Consider the following 17,345-nt stretch of genomic DNA (forward strand, 5'->3'; position numbering starts at 1 on the left):
AATAAACCACGACACTGAGGAACGTATACATGTTTAAATTGCTGTACCAAATATGTTGCCAATGGACATAACCAAATAAACAAATATTTGCTGTGTAAGTTTAATCAGCAAACAAACAAGATATAGAAACCAACAACTGGCATTTTAAAGTCATTTTAAATAAGTGAAATATTCCAAGGCCCTTAGCTAGAGAGAAAATTTGACATACAACAATGAGATAAGTGACCAGAAGCTTGGATAAAGAGGGAAATGTTAAGGACTATCTTAATGTAATAAGAAATGTAGATAGGTAGACAGTTTATGAGAAGCATTCCAAGGCATATGGTCCAGAAAGCTGAAGGCACCTGGTTGATGATGTGGTGAAGGGAATCAACGATACACAAGAGGCCAGAAGTGAAGGACCAGACAGATTTGAGGAGGGTTGTAGAGTTGAAAGAAGTTGCAGATATAGCGTGGGGTAAGGCCACAAAGGTATCTGAATGCAAGGATGAGAATTATAAATTTGAAGCATCACTGGACGAGAAGCTAAAATCATTGACCACAAGGATAATATATCCTTATGTGGGTTATGATATCAAAGCTTCCAATAATTTTAAGTTCACAAGAGGGTCTATATGGTTCCAAGGTGGCCAGGAAAGCATTGGAATAGTAAATAATGAAGGAAGCATTTCTGAGCTGAGTGTTTCAGCAACAGGTGGAGAGACAGACAATATTAACAGGGTGGAAATAGATAACCTTTGTTCGAATGTTGAAGTTGCAAACAATCTGGTTCAGTAGTCAGGGAGAGAAACAGAATCTAAGGTTGCGGGCAATATTCATTTAGGGGTTCGAAGATGTTGGTATTTCTAAAACTTACTTGGAGAAAATATTTACTGGATGTCATGGGGAGGGGCAAGAAATTCTGTAGGAATTTTCAGATACAGAAAAATAGTGCCAGTTTGGGTGTCAATAGGTATACCCTGATCCAAGGACACAGGAACCTCGGGCTAGTTTTGCATATTTAATGACATGAGCTGTTTAATCCAAAGACAGATTGCAAGCCCTACAATGGTTCTCAAACTTTAATTGAATTTTATGCACAGTGCACTAAGTATTCAGAAAAGATTTACAAGGATGTTGTCAGGGTTGGAGGATTTCAGCTAAAGGGAGAGGTTGAATAGGTTGGGGCTGTTTTCTCTGGAGCGTCGGAGGCTGAGGGGTGATCTCATAGAGATTTATAAAATCATGAGGGGCATGGATATTTAAAGTCTTTTCCCTGGGGTGGGGGAGTCCAGAACTAGAGAGCATAGGTTTAAGGTGAGAGGGGAAAAAAATAAAAGAGACCTAAGGGGCAACTTTTTCATGCAGAGGGTAGTGTGTGTGTGGAATGGGCTGCCAGAGGCAGTGGTGGAGGCTAGTACAATTGCAAGATTTAAAAGGAATATGAATAGGAAGGGTTTGGAAGGATATGGGCCACGTGCTGGCAGGTGGGACTAGATTGGGTTGGGATATCTGGTCGGCATGGATGAGTTGGACTGAAGGGTCTGTTTCCATGCTGTACATCTCTATGATTCTATGACCCTATGACCCTATTGAGGCAAGCAACTTATATCCCATCCCCACCAGCATGAAAGCACACAACTACAGTGATCTACCCGTCCAGTTGTGAGCTGAAGAGAGTCATTGGAGACTGAGATTGTGTAGCTGTGAAGATCTGCACCAGTGGAAAGAAGTGTGTTTTTAGGGTGAGCTCATGAAGTAAGGCTCTTGAGAGAGGGATGGCTTTGAACAAGGAACTCTTTGCCCCCGATTGCATCACACATCCAGACAGACAGGTCACCCTGTATTCCCTGTGGGGAAGGCAGTCACTTTTTTCTATCTGCGAGAAAGGCAGCTAAGCTGGCCTATGGTGGGTCAGTGACAGTTATCATGGGCCTTAGACACTGGACACTGATCTTGGACACTGGTCCCTAGCACAGCGATCCCTAGACTATGGGTTTTGGGCCCTAACAGGGCCCTCATCCTGGTACATCAACTTACCACCCCATTCCAGGGAGGGGAAAACCATACCCACAAGCTTCCTATTTGTGTTTGGGGTAGCATTTGTATGTCATCTTGGACTCACCACATTCTCTCCCCTTACGCATCCACAACTTTGAACAGTGATTACATGGCGTTGTTTATATTTTCTGAATTGCCTGTACTTATTACTGGCTCAGACTTCAGGAAATAAAGTGACAAGGTCACTTAAATTGCCTTGCATGTAGCCTTTATAATCAGGAACCTTGGCTGATGGATTTCTTATCACTATTAGCCAAGCTTTCTGATTGTCGCAACCCTTCAACAAGAGTTTTTTTTTCAGCTGTTACAGAGTTTCAGTGAGTTAAGGTGACCTTGCATCTCTTTGTCCTGAAGCCTGCCCCATTAATCACCCATTGTCACTTCACAAAAGCTTCCCGAAGTGTTAATCGCTTACTTTTAAAAGGTGATCAGATACTTAGTGTACTTTTAGATTCACAATTTGCTGCCGACAGCAGCTTCAGCGTTGTTCACAAACTAAATATGAAGTGGTGTGTGATATGAAACAGTAGAAAAGGGCAAACGTGGTTTCAATGTAGCCACTGAGGGAGCCAAAGGGGGCATGTTTTATGGCTAATTGAAGGGTTCCTCCAGATGTGCTGGTGCAGGTTCCGACCAATCAAAATTAGCTCCACTGGGGAGAACATGTAGTTCTTATGCTTGACACCAGACCTTTGAAGCAGTTGTTGAACTCGGGACTCAATCACGGCAGGAAAATTCCAGGCAGTTAGTTCAAATGTCTCAGAGATATTCTTAAAACATAAGCAGAGGGGACACCACATTCTGCCAATGCATGGGAAGTCCCTGGCTTGTGACCAAAGTCAACAGAGACAGCTCCTCTGGAAAGGCACTGAATGTCGAGAGACTTTGTCAGGAGTATACAGAGGTGAAATCAGGCAATGGACAGAGCATACGAACAGCCAAACAATCCATCTACCCAATGCTTCAAGCTCCACCTTTCCCACATTTGGCAGAGTCTGCAATCTAGCATTACACTTCTCAGGCAAACCATCAAACAGGAGTGGAAGCAAGTTAACCTCAATTCTCCAGGACTGAGCAAAATAAAAATACACACCAGCAATATACTTTAATTATTTCCCAAGAAAGGAAGGTACCAGAAGGGTATATCTATGTTGGCTTAGTTAATAAAGCAAATGAATGGTAATGTATAAAGAACACTATGATCCCTGATCTCTCATGAAAAGCAGGATAAAGTGCTATGGGTAGCAAAGTGGAAATGAGACCAGGATAAGATCAACCATGATCATGTTAACTTACAGAACTGTTCAAAGGTCTGAATTGCCTACTCCCGCTCCAAATTCCTATGTTGCTATGTTGATCTAGTTTTATTCTGTAACAAATTAGATGATCTTGACAGCCGTTGCAGTTAACTTTTGAGCTCCCTGGATTAAGAATCAGCCACATTTCCCAATTTATTGTTTGGAATCAAATTTTTCTACTTGTGTGAAGATGGGAAAAAGGTAAGAACATGATCAGTTTTGGCTACCATACTTCCCATATCCAACGTTCTGCCATTTAACACTTTAAATATTCACATATAATTAATGGCAACTGAAGTAAATTGTTGCAGATGAGCCAAGACTTTAGGATAGTGTTCTTCGTAAGGATTGAAACATTTCAGATCAGGAAAACAGAGCAGAGTAGAGAACTGAAAATAGCATGTCCAGGTAAAAAGAAAATCTGCCATGTATTTGTAAACAGTTGCCTTTGTGAAAACAAACTGTCAATATCTCCAAAAGCAAGACCCTGTAAATCCTAAAAGCCATGAAATCCTTTCATATAAATCACCTCACATCAGCACTTCTTGATAATTTTCATAATTCTTGGTTAAATTTCAGCCTTTTAATGCACAAGAGTAAGTAACGGGCTTGGAAAGCCTTCCTCAATAGACTATTTACACAGGCATTTGTTCGGGACTTATTGCAGGGGTCTCTGCTGGACTGTTTGTGGTTTACACTGGTAAGTCTAACTCAACCATAGAAAGCCTCAAGAGGAAACACAAACATTACTGTGAGGGGCTAGGTTTTTTTGAATTCTGACAGGGGTTAGACCCACCTGTAAGAGCTTCCAACGTGTATTCAGGTCCTCCAGCTGGTTTAGATTGTATGGAGAAAGCTGGATGTCTGGTGGTGTGAACTGGCGGGCGAGATCGTTCATGTGGGTTACATTCTCTTTCAAAGGTGCGATCTCTGCTCTGAATGCCTGCATCCAAAAGAAGAAAAAAACCCTGAATGTCATGTATGATTTACAATACCACCTTATAAAATTTAAAAAAGGCTCTGACAGCAAAGGCAAGGCATTAACAGGAGATTAACAGGGAATCATGCATGTTTATTCTTGTGCTTATGCTGCAAGGCAAATATGGCACAAATGCCAAGTATATCTTTGAGGATGTTACCTCCTCAAAGAATTCTACCAGATTTGCCAGGCATGACCTCCCCTTGACAAAGGCATGCTGAACGTGACCCTATTTTACTTCCTTTACAACCTATACTTAAATTTGCTGCAGCATGAGAAGCCAAATCACCCAATTAACTGAAGTCCATCTCCAACAGGAGAGTTGTGGAATATCTGTAAGACATTACAAAGCATCCACTTAAATTCTCAGCTCAGCTTTCAAACAAAATATCTCCGGTCATTTGTTGCCTGCTGGGAACTTCCTAATTTCTTTGTGGGATATATGGAAGAAATTTCTCAGGTGACTAAAAGACATAATGGCTGCCCAGAGATGATTGGAAGGAAAACCTAACAAGATCATGAGCAATAATGGCTGGAGTTCCTGAGGGTAATTTGGGAAGCGCAGCAGAAATTTATTCCAAGGTAGAAGTAACATTAAGGGGAGGATCAGGCAAGGGCTGACAAGGGAAGCCAGTATAAAAGCAAACAAAAATGCATGCAATGTGGTGAAGGTTAGTGGGAAGCCAGAGAATGGGGAAGCCTTTAAAAACCAGTAGAGGATAATTAAAAATAAATAAGGGGGTAAAGATGAAATTATGAGAGTGAGTTCGCTAGTCATACAAAATTTGCAGGAGTTTCTTTTTAGACATCTAAAATGGAAGAGCCAAGCAAGTGTTGACATTGGACTGCAGGAAAATGAGGCTGGAGAAGTATTAATGTGGACCAAAGAAATGGCGGAGCAACTGAATGGGTGTTTGGCATCAGTTTTTACAGTGCAATGCACCAGCAGCATCCAGAACTTCAAGAAAGTCAGGGGTCAGAGGTGCGGTGCTGGGGAATTGAAAAGTCTGAAGCAGATAAATCAGCCTGGCTGGATGGGCTGCACCCAATACTTCTGAAGGAGATAGCTGAGCAGATTATACAGCAATTAGTGGTGATCTTTCGGAATCAATGTAGTCAGGGAGGGTCTTAGAGGATTGAAAAGTGGCTAATGTAATACCTATGTTATAGAAGGGAAGGAAGCAGAAGACAGAAAACTGTCATTGGTAAGATTTAAGTCCATTGTTAAGGATCAGATTGTGGAGTACTTGGAAGCAAAACAGGACAAAGTCAGCATGGCTTTGTCAAGGGGAGGTCATGCCTGGCAAACCTGGTAGAATGCTTTGAGGAGGTAACAAGCAAGTTAGACAAAGCAGAGCCATTGGACATGATTTATTTGGCTTTCCAGAAGGTTTTTTTTACAAGTGCAGCACCGGACGCTGCAAAATAAAATAAGAACCCATAGTGTTAGGGGTATGGTACCATAATAGATAGAGGACTGGCTGACTGGTAGAAGGCAGAGAGTGGGCATAAAAGGGTCTTTCTCAGGATGGCAACTGATGACTAGCGGAGTTCCACAGGGGTCAGTGTTGGAACTACAACTGTCCACGTTATACATTAATGGTCTGAACAAAGGAACTGAGGGCATTGTTGTTAAATTTGCAGATGACACAAATATAGATGGAGGAACAGGTAGTGTTTAGGAAACAAGAAGGCTGCAGAAAAACTTGGACAGGATAGGAGAGTGGGCAAAGAAGTGGCAGATGGAATACCATATGGCAAATTATAAGGTTATACATTTTGAAAGGAAGAACAGATTATTTTTTAAACTGGGAAAAGCTTCAGAAATCCAAAGGGACTTGGGAGTCCAAGTTCAAGATTCTCTTGTGATTAACTTGTAGGTTAATTTGGCAGTTAGGAAGTCAATTTCAATGTTAACATTCATTTCAAGATGGCTAGGAACAACAGCTGAGTTGTTTTCCTTAAGCTGTTTCTGGTAAGACTGGATTTGGAACATTGTGAGCAGTTTGTGTCCCATATCTAAGGAAGAATCTACCGGCATTAGAGAGGGTTCAAAGGAGGATTACAAGAATGATCCCGGGGCCAAGGGTTGTCACATGAGGAGCCGTTAAAGACTCTAGGCCTGGACTGGATTGACTTGAGAAGGATTGGAGGAAATTAATTTGAAACTTATATATTACTGAGAGGCCTGGGATAGAATGGATGTGAAGAAGATGTTTTCACTAGTAGGAGAGACGAGGACCCAAGGGCATGGGCTCAGACTGAAGGGACAGCCCTTTAGAACTGAGGTCAGGAGGAATTTCTACAGCCAGAGGTCATTGTACAGAGGGTGGTGGAGGCTAAGACATCGAGGGTATTTCAGACAAAGATAGATTCTTGCTTAGTAAGGGGTTCATGGGTTCTGTGGAGAAGTCAGGAGAATAGGGCTGAGAAACAAATCAGCCATGATTAAATGGCAGACCAGATTCGATGGGCTAAATGGCCTAATTCTGCTCCTTTATCTTACAGTGTTATGGTCTTATTTTTCATCACTAGTGCTTGCTTTCACAGCCTGTTGATGTTAAGTATCTGGTTTTTAACTGCACTTTCCTACTATTGTACCAAAATGGTCAGTGCTTACTTTTTAATTGGACAAAAAGAAAAATTAATGACATGTCTTTTAAAACAATCTATGTTCTTGATGACTAGGTTTTTTTTCTGCTGTTTAAACAGGAAGAGGAGCTTAGGTTAGTTGCACCGGAATTGCATTGCACACAAATGACATTTTGATGGAAATTGATTTAATTTTCATCAAACATTTTAAACAAATGAGAATAAATGCATATACTTGCTGCTGCAATATTTCCCCTTCAACTGGGTTACTAAATGTTGGACATATGAAGATATGAACAAGAAGCAATAGCAGGCCATTTAGTCCCACAAATCTATCTACCTCTGTCTTCAAAATACTTAAAGATTCTGCATCTGCTGCCTTTTGAGGAAGAGAAGTCCAAACACTAAAAAAAAACTTTCTTTCTCTTTGTTTTAAATGCTGGCCTCTTATTTTCAAACTAGGACCCCTAGTTTGAGATTCACCCATTAGAGGAAGTGTCCTTCCAATATTCACCTTGTAAAGGCCCCTCAGGATCTTACATGCTTCAATTAAATAATCTTTGGCTCTTCTAAACTCCACAGTGTACAGGCCTTGCCTGTCTTGCCTTACGGATATTAGTCTAGTCAACATTCTCTGAAGTGCTTCCAATGCATCAACATCTTTTCATAAATATGGTGACCAGTACTGTACAGAATACTTCACCAATGCCCTGTAATCATGAAGTACAACATCCCTATTCTTGATTTCAATTCCCCTCACAACAAACCATAACATTTTACTAGGTTTGCTGATTGCTTGCTGTATCAGCATACTGACCGTTCTGTGATTCATGCAGACAACCTCAGAGTTCTGCAGCCTCTCACCATTAAGATAATATGTCTTTTTAAAATTCTGTCAAAATAGACAATTCAAGTTTTTTCCACATTATACTCTATTTGCCAGATCTTTGCACACTTCTGTAACCTATCTATATTCCTTTGTAGGCTCCTTGTGTTTTCTTCACTGCTCACTTTCCTGCTTATCTTTGTGTCATCAGCTAATTTAGCTACATACCTTTGATCCCTTCACCCAAATCATTTACATCAATTATAAAGCATTAAGGCCCAGCATGGATCCCTATTATACATCACTCATGACATCTTGCCAGCCTGAAGAAGACCTACTTATTCATATTATCTGCTTCCTGTTAAGCAGTCAATCGTATATCTATTCCAATATGTTACCTCTAAGAACATGAGCTTTCATTTTCCACATGGTACTCTTGTAAATACATTTTGGAAATTTAAATACAACATATCCAGTGGTGGCTCTTTACCTACTACATAAGCTATTTCTTCACAGAACTCATTATGTGAATTAAACACGATATCCCTTTGACAAAACCATGTTGACTCTGTCTGATAACTTTGAACTTATCCAAGTGCACTGATATAACATCTTTAATAATAACCTCTGTTGAATGAATAGTTTTAATGGAGTCTGAGCTTATTGAATAGTTTACAAATTGCGTGTTCAGCTATGTTTAGGACAATGCAACCTGTGAGAACTGTCCCCAACGCTGAACCCTGACCCATTGTGTAAATTCACCAATTGGCTCAGGGTGCTCTGTATTCTATAGATATACTGTGTGAAGGCCAAATACAGAATAGCTCTAACTTTGCTTCTTAATTGAGTCATTGCCTTCATGTGGAACCAGAGGTCAAGAAAATAAGGAGAATGCTCAAAGGTAGTCACTGGAAAGCCTGATCAAACCTTGTAAAATGAAGTGATTCTAGCTGTGACCTCACTGCGCATTTCAATGAGTCATGGAGTCAGAGAGATGTACAGCATGGAAACAGACCCTTCGGTCCAACCCGTCCATGCCGACAAGATATCCCAACCCAATCTAGTCCCATCTGCCAGCACCCGGTCCATATCCTCCAAACCCTTCCTATTCATATACCCATCCAAATGCCTCTTAAATGTTGCAATTGTACCAGCCTCCACCACATCCTCTGGCAGCTCATTCCATACACGTACCATTCTCTGGTGAAAAAGTTGCCCCGCAGGTCTCTTTTACATCTTTCTCCTCTCACCCTAAACCTATGCCCTCTAGTTCTGGAGTCCCTGACCCCAGGGAAAAGACTTTGTCTATTTACCCTATCCATGCCCCTCATAATTTTGTAAACCTCTATAAGGTCACCCCTCATCCTCCGATGCTCCAGGGAAAACAGCCCCAACCTGTTTAGCCTCTCCCTTTAGTTCAAATCCTCCAACCTTGGCAATACCCTTGGAAATCTTTTCTGAACCCTTTCAAGTTTCACAACATCTTTCCGATAGGAAGGAGACCAGAATTGCATGCAATATTCCAACAGTGGCCTAACCAATGTCCTGTACAGGCGCAACATGACCTCCCAACTCCTGTACTCAATACTCTGACCAATAAAGGAAAGCATACCAAACGCCTTTTTCACTATCCTATCTACCTGCGACTCCAGTGAGTTTTAGGGTTACTACTTATTCTCTAATTCTTACTTCTTGAAATGCGTAGATGCCTTATGGAAAAACTGGTCAACATTGCGCTTAACAGAGCCTTGTTGTTGGAGACAAATTATGGATTTCAAAAAAGCAAACATCCAAAGTCAAGAAAATCAGGGAATATGCTTCTGTAGAAGATGGAACAGGCTAAGTGGACAGAATACAAAAGCAATGAAGAAATTCAAGGTTTGTGCAAGATTTGTAGCTTGGGTGCCGGTTATAGTTGGAGACAGTGAGGACAGCAGATGCTGGAGATCAGAGTTGAGGGTGTGTTGCTGAAAAGGCACAGCAGCTCAGGCAGCATCCGAGGAGCAGGAAAATCAACATTTCAGGCTGGAGCCCTTCATCAGGAAGGGCTACGGCCCAAAACATCCATTTTCCTGCTCCTTGGATGCTGCCTGACCTGCTGTGCTTTTCCAGCAACACACTCTCAACTGCTGGTTATAGTTATTGTGGGTATTTTTGCCAAGCTGGGAAGTTGATTTTTAGATGTTTTGTCCCCTTTCTAGGTGGCATCCTCAATGCTCTGAAGTCTTCTGTGATGCGCTGCTGTCCCGTGTCGGTTAGAATTTATGTGGTTTTGTTCCCGCTGCTTTACGTTGCTGGTTCCGGTTGTTTGTTGCAGTGGTCACTATATTAGGTCAAGGACAATGTGTTTCTTGATTCAGTCCAAGGATGAGTGCCATGCTTCTAGGAATTCTTTGGCTGTCCTCTGTTTGGCTTGTCCTATCATCATTGTGTTGTCCCAGTTGAATTTGTGGTCCTTGTCGTCAGTGCGTGTAGATACTAGGGACAGCTGATTGTGGCGGTTAATGACAAGTTGATGTTCATGAATGCGGTTCGCTAATTCTCTGCCAGCTTGTCCTATATAGTGTTTCATGCAGTCTCTGCAGGGAATCTTGTACACCAAGTTTGTCCTGCTCAAGAACGGATATCACTGTAACTTCATCTGCAGATGCCTGGCAGACAAACAATGCAACAAGGACATGCAATGACCCAACACACTAACCACTTTACCTTACATAAAAAATGTCGGAACTGACTGCCAGACTCCTTCAACCATTTGGATTTATGACAGCACACAAACTGACAGCCACACTCAGACAACAACTCTCATGAACAAAAAACCCAATACCCATCATATACAGGACAAGCATGGTATACAAGATTCCATGCAGAGACTGCACAAAACAGGCAGATAAACAGGCAGATAACTAGCGAACCACATTCATGAACATCAACTAGCCACTAAATGCGATGATCAGTTGTCCCTAGTATCTATACACACTGACACCAAGGACCACAAATTCGACTGGGACACCACAACAATAATAGGACAAGCCAAACAAAGGACAGCCATAGAATTTCTAGAAGCATGGCACTCACTCATGGACTCCATCAATAAATGCATTGACCTGGACCCAATATACTGACCACTGCAACGAACAATCGGAAACAACAGGAATGAAACCACACAGTACAGGAAGCTGCACAGCATGGAGGATCTAGAAAGGAGACGAAGCACCTGCAAACCAACTTCCCAGCTCGCCGAACATACCCACAACAACTGCAATGAAGAAATTCTTAAGATAGTGGATAATTTATGAATATCATCATGATAAGCCAGCAAAATTGTACTAGTCATAATCTGGAATTTTAGAACTTGCTGAAGGAGATAAAAAGATAAAGTGTTGAGAAAAAATAGTAAGCAGACAGCAGCATCTGGAACCAAAGAAGAATTATTCAACTTGAAACAATCACTGGGTTCCTCTTTCCACAGATGAGCTTCAGCAGCAGTGTCCATTTTTACTATTGTAGATTTCTGCAGTATTCTGCTTTTATTGCTGAAGGTGGTGGTTGCAGGAAGCTTAAAGAGATGTAGGTCAAAACAGAGGAAGGCAAGTTGAAATTGAAAACGAGAGGCTTCAATAAACAATTGGAGAGAAGAGTGCAGGACTGCGAGGCTTGGAGCAATGTGCAGAACATCTGTCTCTCAGCAGATCACAGCTACCACTTCCATGTAGAATATGAGGCATACACCTATTACAGCAAGTTGCATGAATCAGTGATTTACAGTTGGTTATGAGGGGAAACTGAGTGTTTCCTGTTAATTATTAGTGCCATTTCAGCGAGTTATCATTAATTACTACTGGAATCAAAGTCCCTGCCACTTCTAGTGTCCCGACTGCAAAATGTGGAACCACCATTTGTCCCTCAATTTCCCCTATGCCCTCAGTTTATTCTCTAATCTCAGCATTTCCTCTTCAGTTTTCTTAACCTTTGTTCAGTTTCCCCTTCCCTAACCTTGATTAGGAGCCTGCAGCTCCATCAACCTCTTAGTTCCCCTGTTCTCAATTTCACCACCTTCAATTTTCTGTCCTGCTGCCTTTAGTTTACCCTTTTTACTAACAACAGTTTCTTCTCATTCCCTGCCCTCAGATACCTGTTAGCACACCCACAGTTTGCTCTCTTTAGCTACACACTGGTGGTCACCTCAGATGGTCACCTAGTTTTGGGAAGTTATCATACAACAGTTGCTGGTTCAAAACCATAAGCAAAAATGCACAGCATTAGGGGTTCTATCCCTTGTAAATTAAATATAATAATATTTGTAAAAGTCATGTGGTCAGAAAGTCATGTGAAATAACCTCCAAAATTACCACCAACCACAGTTATATGCCCTGATCAAAGCCAATAGAACAATTATTTCCTGAATGGGAAAGCACTTTTTTTTCTATTTTCCTCTTACAGTCGGGTCATGGGAAAATTTCTAAGTCATTCAGCTCTTCAAGCAAGTTTTGTCAATCAATGAGATTATGTCTTGACATCACCTGCTTAACTTAATTCTATAACATAACAAAAACAAAAATGGCTGGAGAAACTCAGTAGAGATCTGGCAGCAACTGTGGAGAGAAAGCAGAGTCACTTTGGACAGTTCTGAAGAAGGGTCACTGGAGCCAAATCACTGACTCTGCTTTTTCTCCACAGGTGCTGCCAGATCTGCTGAGTTTGTCCAGATATTTCTATCTTTGTTTCAGATTTCCAGAATCTGATTAAATTAGATTACTTACAGTGTGGAAACAGGCCCTTCCGCCCAACAAGTCTACACCAACTCTCCGAAGAGCAACTCACCCAGACCCATTCCCCTACATTTACCCCTTCACCTAACACTACGGGCAATTTAGCGTGGCCAATCCACCTAATCTGGGCATTTTTGGACTGTGGGAGGAAACCCACGCAGACGTGGGAAGAATGCGCAAACTCCACAAAGACGGTTGCCTGAGGCGGGAATTGAACCTGGGTCTCTGGCACTGTAAGGCAGCAGTGCTAACCACTGTGCCACCGTGCCGTGTTCTTTGTTTTTTGTTTAGTCTACAAATCTCAGTTTTGAAATCCCAGTTGACCTAGATGACATTTCTAATTTTTTGCCTGCACTGTTTTTACACAATAAAGATCGAAGTTATGAATTATTTAAAAGTGTGCATTAAATTAATTATTTCCGTCAGGTGTCAATTCACAGCACTTAGTATGATCGGCACGAACTAAATTCCAGACAAAGCATCTCAAACCTGTGTTCTGGAGAGAATGAAAGATAATTTGTCATTCTGGTATCTGGTTTCACTCACTACTGCTGCAGTAATCCTACTTATTGAAACTCAATAAAGCCATTGCCAAGTTGCATTCTGGACTCTGCTCTTGGGAAATGGTAGAAAGTTGATACTGGAGTCAGACATTTAAAAAACAAAAGCACCAAACAATGACTGAAGCAGGAAATATTATGAGATGGTTAGAAAGGACAATGCTGCAAGGAGAAAGGTCCTTCCCTACGCTGAATGTACAGTGAGCAGTTTGTCTCAGTTAATATGAGACACCCACCAAAGCAGGGACAGTGTCATGCTCTATGTTTTTTTCCTATAATTTTATGAATATTAATTGTACTGATTGAACTAATTGAGGGCTAAATTGAGAGCCTTTAAAATTGGGACCCTGCTTACTAGCATGATGTCTACTCACAGTTGATGCTAAACATGCTGGTGCTTGACTGGGCGTCCTATATGAGTTGAATCTGGCCCAGGAAAGAATGGCTGAATGGGGAGACACTCTAGTCTTTCAACATGCCCTGGAGGCACTGGTGGAGGAGATGCAATAACTGCATATCCATTGGAGACCAGGAGGCCCTTCAGGATAATGATAGCAGACACATGCGAATATGATCACTTGCAAATTCCTCTCGAAGCCACTCACTCACCCATTCTTACTTGGAACTTTATCACCATTCCTTCACTGTTGCTGGGTCTAACTCCCTTCCTACACTCCAAAGCCTCCAAGTAGGAAGCTCATAACCAACTTCACCAGGGCAAATAGGGATGGCAGTAGTGCTGGTCTGGCCAGGGATGCCCACATGCATGAACAAATATTTAAAAATTTACTAGTGCAAAGGTAGTGAGGGCATATCAATGCAAGGAATCTAGTCCCAAGAACCTGACTGCAGCACCACAAGAACTTAAACAATTAATTAATTCTTCTTCACAATGCAGCCACTGCACAACATTCAGAGGGAAAACTTTACCCTTGATGATAGCATAAAGCAATCATTAATGAATTCTATTCCACCCAATATTCTTGTCCACTGCAATCATGGCATTAAATAGCCTGCCAATTTGCTCTGGCCTGTTTTGAATTACTGCTCAAGATCAATGTGTTTGGGAAAGCAGAGGAAATTTGTAACACAAAAATGACGTGAAAACTAAGAATCTTCATTTTCAATCTGTTTCGAAGTCCTGTATCACTTGCATTTATAAAGCTTGCTTTGCCCAGTAGGATACTGCCTGGCATAACACTATGGATAATCAGATCTTGAAATCTGTAACCTGACAATATTTGAATGCACCACAAATATGATTCAACAATCACAAAGGACAGTGGGTGAATGACATTTTCACTTTATACTGAGTCTGAGTGTGTAACGTAAATAAATGTAATATGACACACTGCACTGGACAAGATGAAATGAGGATTACAACTTTGCTTTGCATTGTATAAAGTAGTTAAGTGCAATGTAACAGCTCAAAATTTTATCACCCCCTACTCTTTTGGCAGATAGAAACTACAATAAACTCAGTTGATCTCTAATTATTCTGATTAAATCTGATGCACCACTGGTGCATGTCACTTCAAATTTCAACTAATTTTTAACTCGAAGTTGAATGTAGAACTTTGACCATGTTATGTTCACTCATTTTTACACTGTGATACAATTTCATGTACTGCATTAAAAACATTAACTGGAGTAGGTAGTAAACAAATAAGGATGCTTCAGTGTTTATTATCGAGTCTTAAAGTCATACAGCATGGAAACAGACCCTTCGGTCCAACTAGTCAACACTAACCATTTTCCCAAACTAAATTAGACCCACTTACCAGCATTTGGCCCATATCCCTTCAACCCTTTTTTGTTCATGTGCTTATCTGAATGTTTTTTAAACATGTAGATTAGATTAGATTACATTATTGTGTGGAAACAGGCCCTTCGGCCCAACAAGTCCACACCGACCCGCCGAAGCGCAACCCATCCATACCCCTACATTTACCCCTTACCTAACACTATGGGCAATTTAGCATGGCCAATTCACCTGACCTGCACATCTTTGTGATTGTGGGAGGAAACCGGAGCACCCGGAGGAAACCCACGCAGACACGGGGAGAATGTGCAAACTCCACACAGTCAGTCGCCTGAGGCAGGAATTGAACCCGGGTCTCTGGCGTTGTGAGGCAGCAGTGCTAACCACCGTGCCGCCCACGGTGTACCTGCAGCCACTACTTCCTCTGACAGTTCATTCCACACATGAACTACTCACAATGTAAAAAGGTTGTCCCATGTCATTTTAAAACCTTCTCCTCTCACCTTAAAAATATGCCTCCTAGTTTTGAATTCCTTCATCTTAGGGAAAATACATTTGCTTTTCACCTGATCTATGCCCGTCGGTAATTTATAAACATCTGTAAGGTCACCTGCTGAAATATATGGTTCAGGGACTAGAAAAGAACATAACAACCCCTCAGTACTAGTAGCTCTTATTGCTTCACTGCAGAGCCACTGAACATGTTATGTTATCAAAGCTAACAAGAAGCCTGCACTACACTGTATAAGTGACCCTGCCAGGCTCATGAAGCCTTAGATTTAACAAATCCCTTCTGTGTTGGCTCTAGTAAGGTGTGAGCTGTTCGCTCCTGTTGCAAAATCTTCACATCCAAGTATCCACCCAACAGAAACTTGCTGAATCTTTAACACAGGATCTTCCGATTTGTGCCAGGCGTAACCTTAAGGAATTCCAAACATTTAACTCAGGGCTTGGATTCGAGAGCCAGGTACATGAAGAGAATTGGACATTCAGTTCTACCTTTCTACAGCAGAGCCAGGCACTGCAGGCACAAAGTGCAAGTGACAGATGGGGTGAAGCTCTGCAGCAATTATCAAAAATGTAGGTTATGATAAAAGTATCAATAGGCTTTTTTCAGATGTCCTGACATACTTTCTCTTGTTCTCCCTTCTCCTGCAGAGTCAATGACTGGTTAGTACCGTTCTGTAAGCCTTTTGGTATTCCCAATGTCAGATTATTCAACAAACAAAAGCACGATAATCTTTAACCAAATGACCACATGCACACAATTTTACAGCAAGACAACTGAAAAGTAATCTGGAATGGGATCTCAGCATATATATTCCATACATTTCCTCATTAACTCTAGAACTAAAGAGAGTAAGACCAATTCTTGCAGATCATTACATCAAGTAAATCAGCACCATTATGACCTTGCTACAAACACCGTCAGACCTGTGGCATTCTCCCAGATGACCCTCCCTGATACCTTTTGGTATTTGATGCCAACAAACATATAAATTAGGTCAAAAGTAGCATTATTCAAAAATATCATGATTTATATGTTTGTGTTCCAAATTCCACATTCTGAACCATTGCGAAAAACCTTTAATTCCCTTGCATATCAAAAATATATCAATCTCTGCCTTAAAAATATTAAATCATGTTGCATTCACCATCTTCTGAGTATTTCAAAGCCACACACACCCTGAGAGAAAAAGAAGCCATTCACCTCTGTAGTGAAAGGGCGATCCCTAATTTTAAAATGGTGTCCTCCAATTCTGGACTCACCCATACGACTGAATATCCTCTTCATGTCAACCTTGTAAAGATCATTCAGGATCTTATAAAGTTCAATCACACTACCCCTCACTTTTCTGATCTCCAGTGAAAGCAAGCCCAGCTTGTCCAATCTTTCCTCACAGGACGACTTAGCTGTTCCAGGTATCAATCTATTAAACGTCCTCGGAACTGTCGTGTTGGGTAAGGGTTATTTGAGACCCACTGCCACCAATTCTTGGTCTTTGTTTTTTTCTTGTGCCTATCTAGTGATAATTGGTAGAGGATATATCACTGTAAGCTAATTATTAGTTTCATAGAGATGTACAGACCTTTCAGTCCAACTCATCCATGCCGACCAGATATGCTTAGATTATATTCCCTACAGTGTGGAAACAGGCCCTTCGGCCCAACAAGTCCACACCGACCCTCCGAAGAGTAACCCACCCAGACCCATTTCTCTCTGACTAATGCACCTAACACTATGGGCAATTTACCATGGCCAATCCACCTGACCTGCACATCTTTGGAGTGTGGGCTGAAACCGGAGCACCCAGAGGAAACCCATGCAGACACAGGGAGAATGTGCAAACTCCACACAGACAGTCACCCGAGGCTGGAATCGAACCTGGGTCCCTGGTGCTGTGAGGCTGCAGTGCTAACCACTGAGCCACCGTGCTGCCCATATCTCTCTAAACCCATTCTGTTCATACACCTATCTGGATGCCTTTGAAATGTTGTAATTGTATCAGCCTCCA

The 17,345-nt window shown here is 41.5% G+C and overlaps 1 protein-coding gene across 11 annotated transcripts in view; it reads right to left on the minus strand.

Moving 5' to 3' along the window:
- dmd (dystrophin) overlaps positions 1-17,345 on the minus strand; it is a 2,003,576-nt gene that overhangs the window by 177,246 nt on the left and 1,808,985 nt on the right. For all 11 annotated transcript variants that reach the window (XM_087992890.1, XM_087992895.1, XM_087992900.1 and 8 more), the window contains one exon: positions 4,135-4,281. In XM_087992890.1, the coding sequence (XP_087849016.1) occupies positions 4,135-4,281 (147 nt within the window). The remainder of the gene's footprint in view (positions 1-4,134; positions 4,282-17,345) is intronic.

The sequence above is a fragment of the Chiloscyllium plagiosum genome, unplaced genomic scaffold (genome assembly GCF_037043375.1).
Source record: "Chiloscyllium plagiosum isolate Xiang-an unplaced genomic scaffold, Cpla_swu_hap1 HiC_scaffold_12, whole genome shotgun sequence".
NCBI lineage: Eukaryota > Metazoa > Chordata > Chondrichthyes > Orectolobiformes > Hemiscylliidae > Chiloscyllium > Chiloscyllium plagiosum.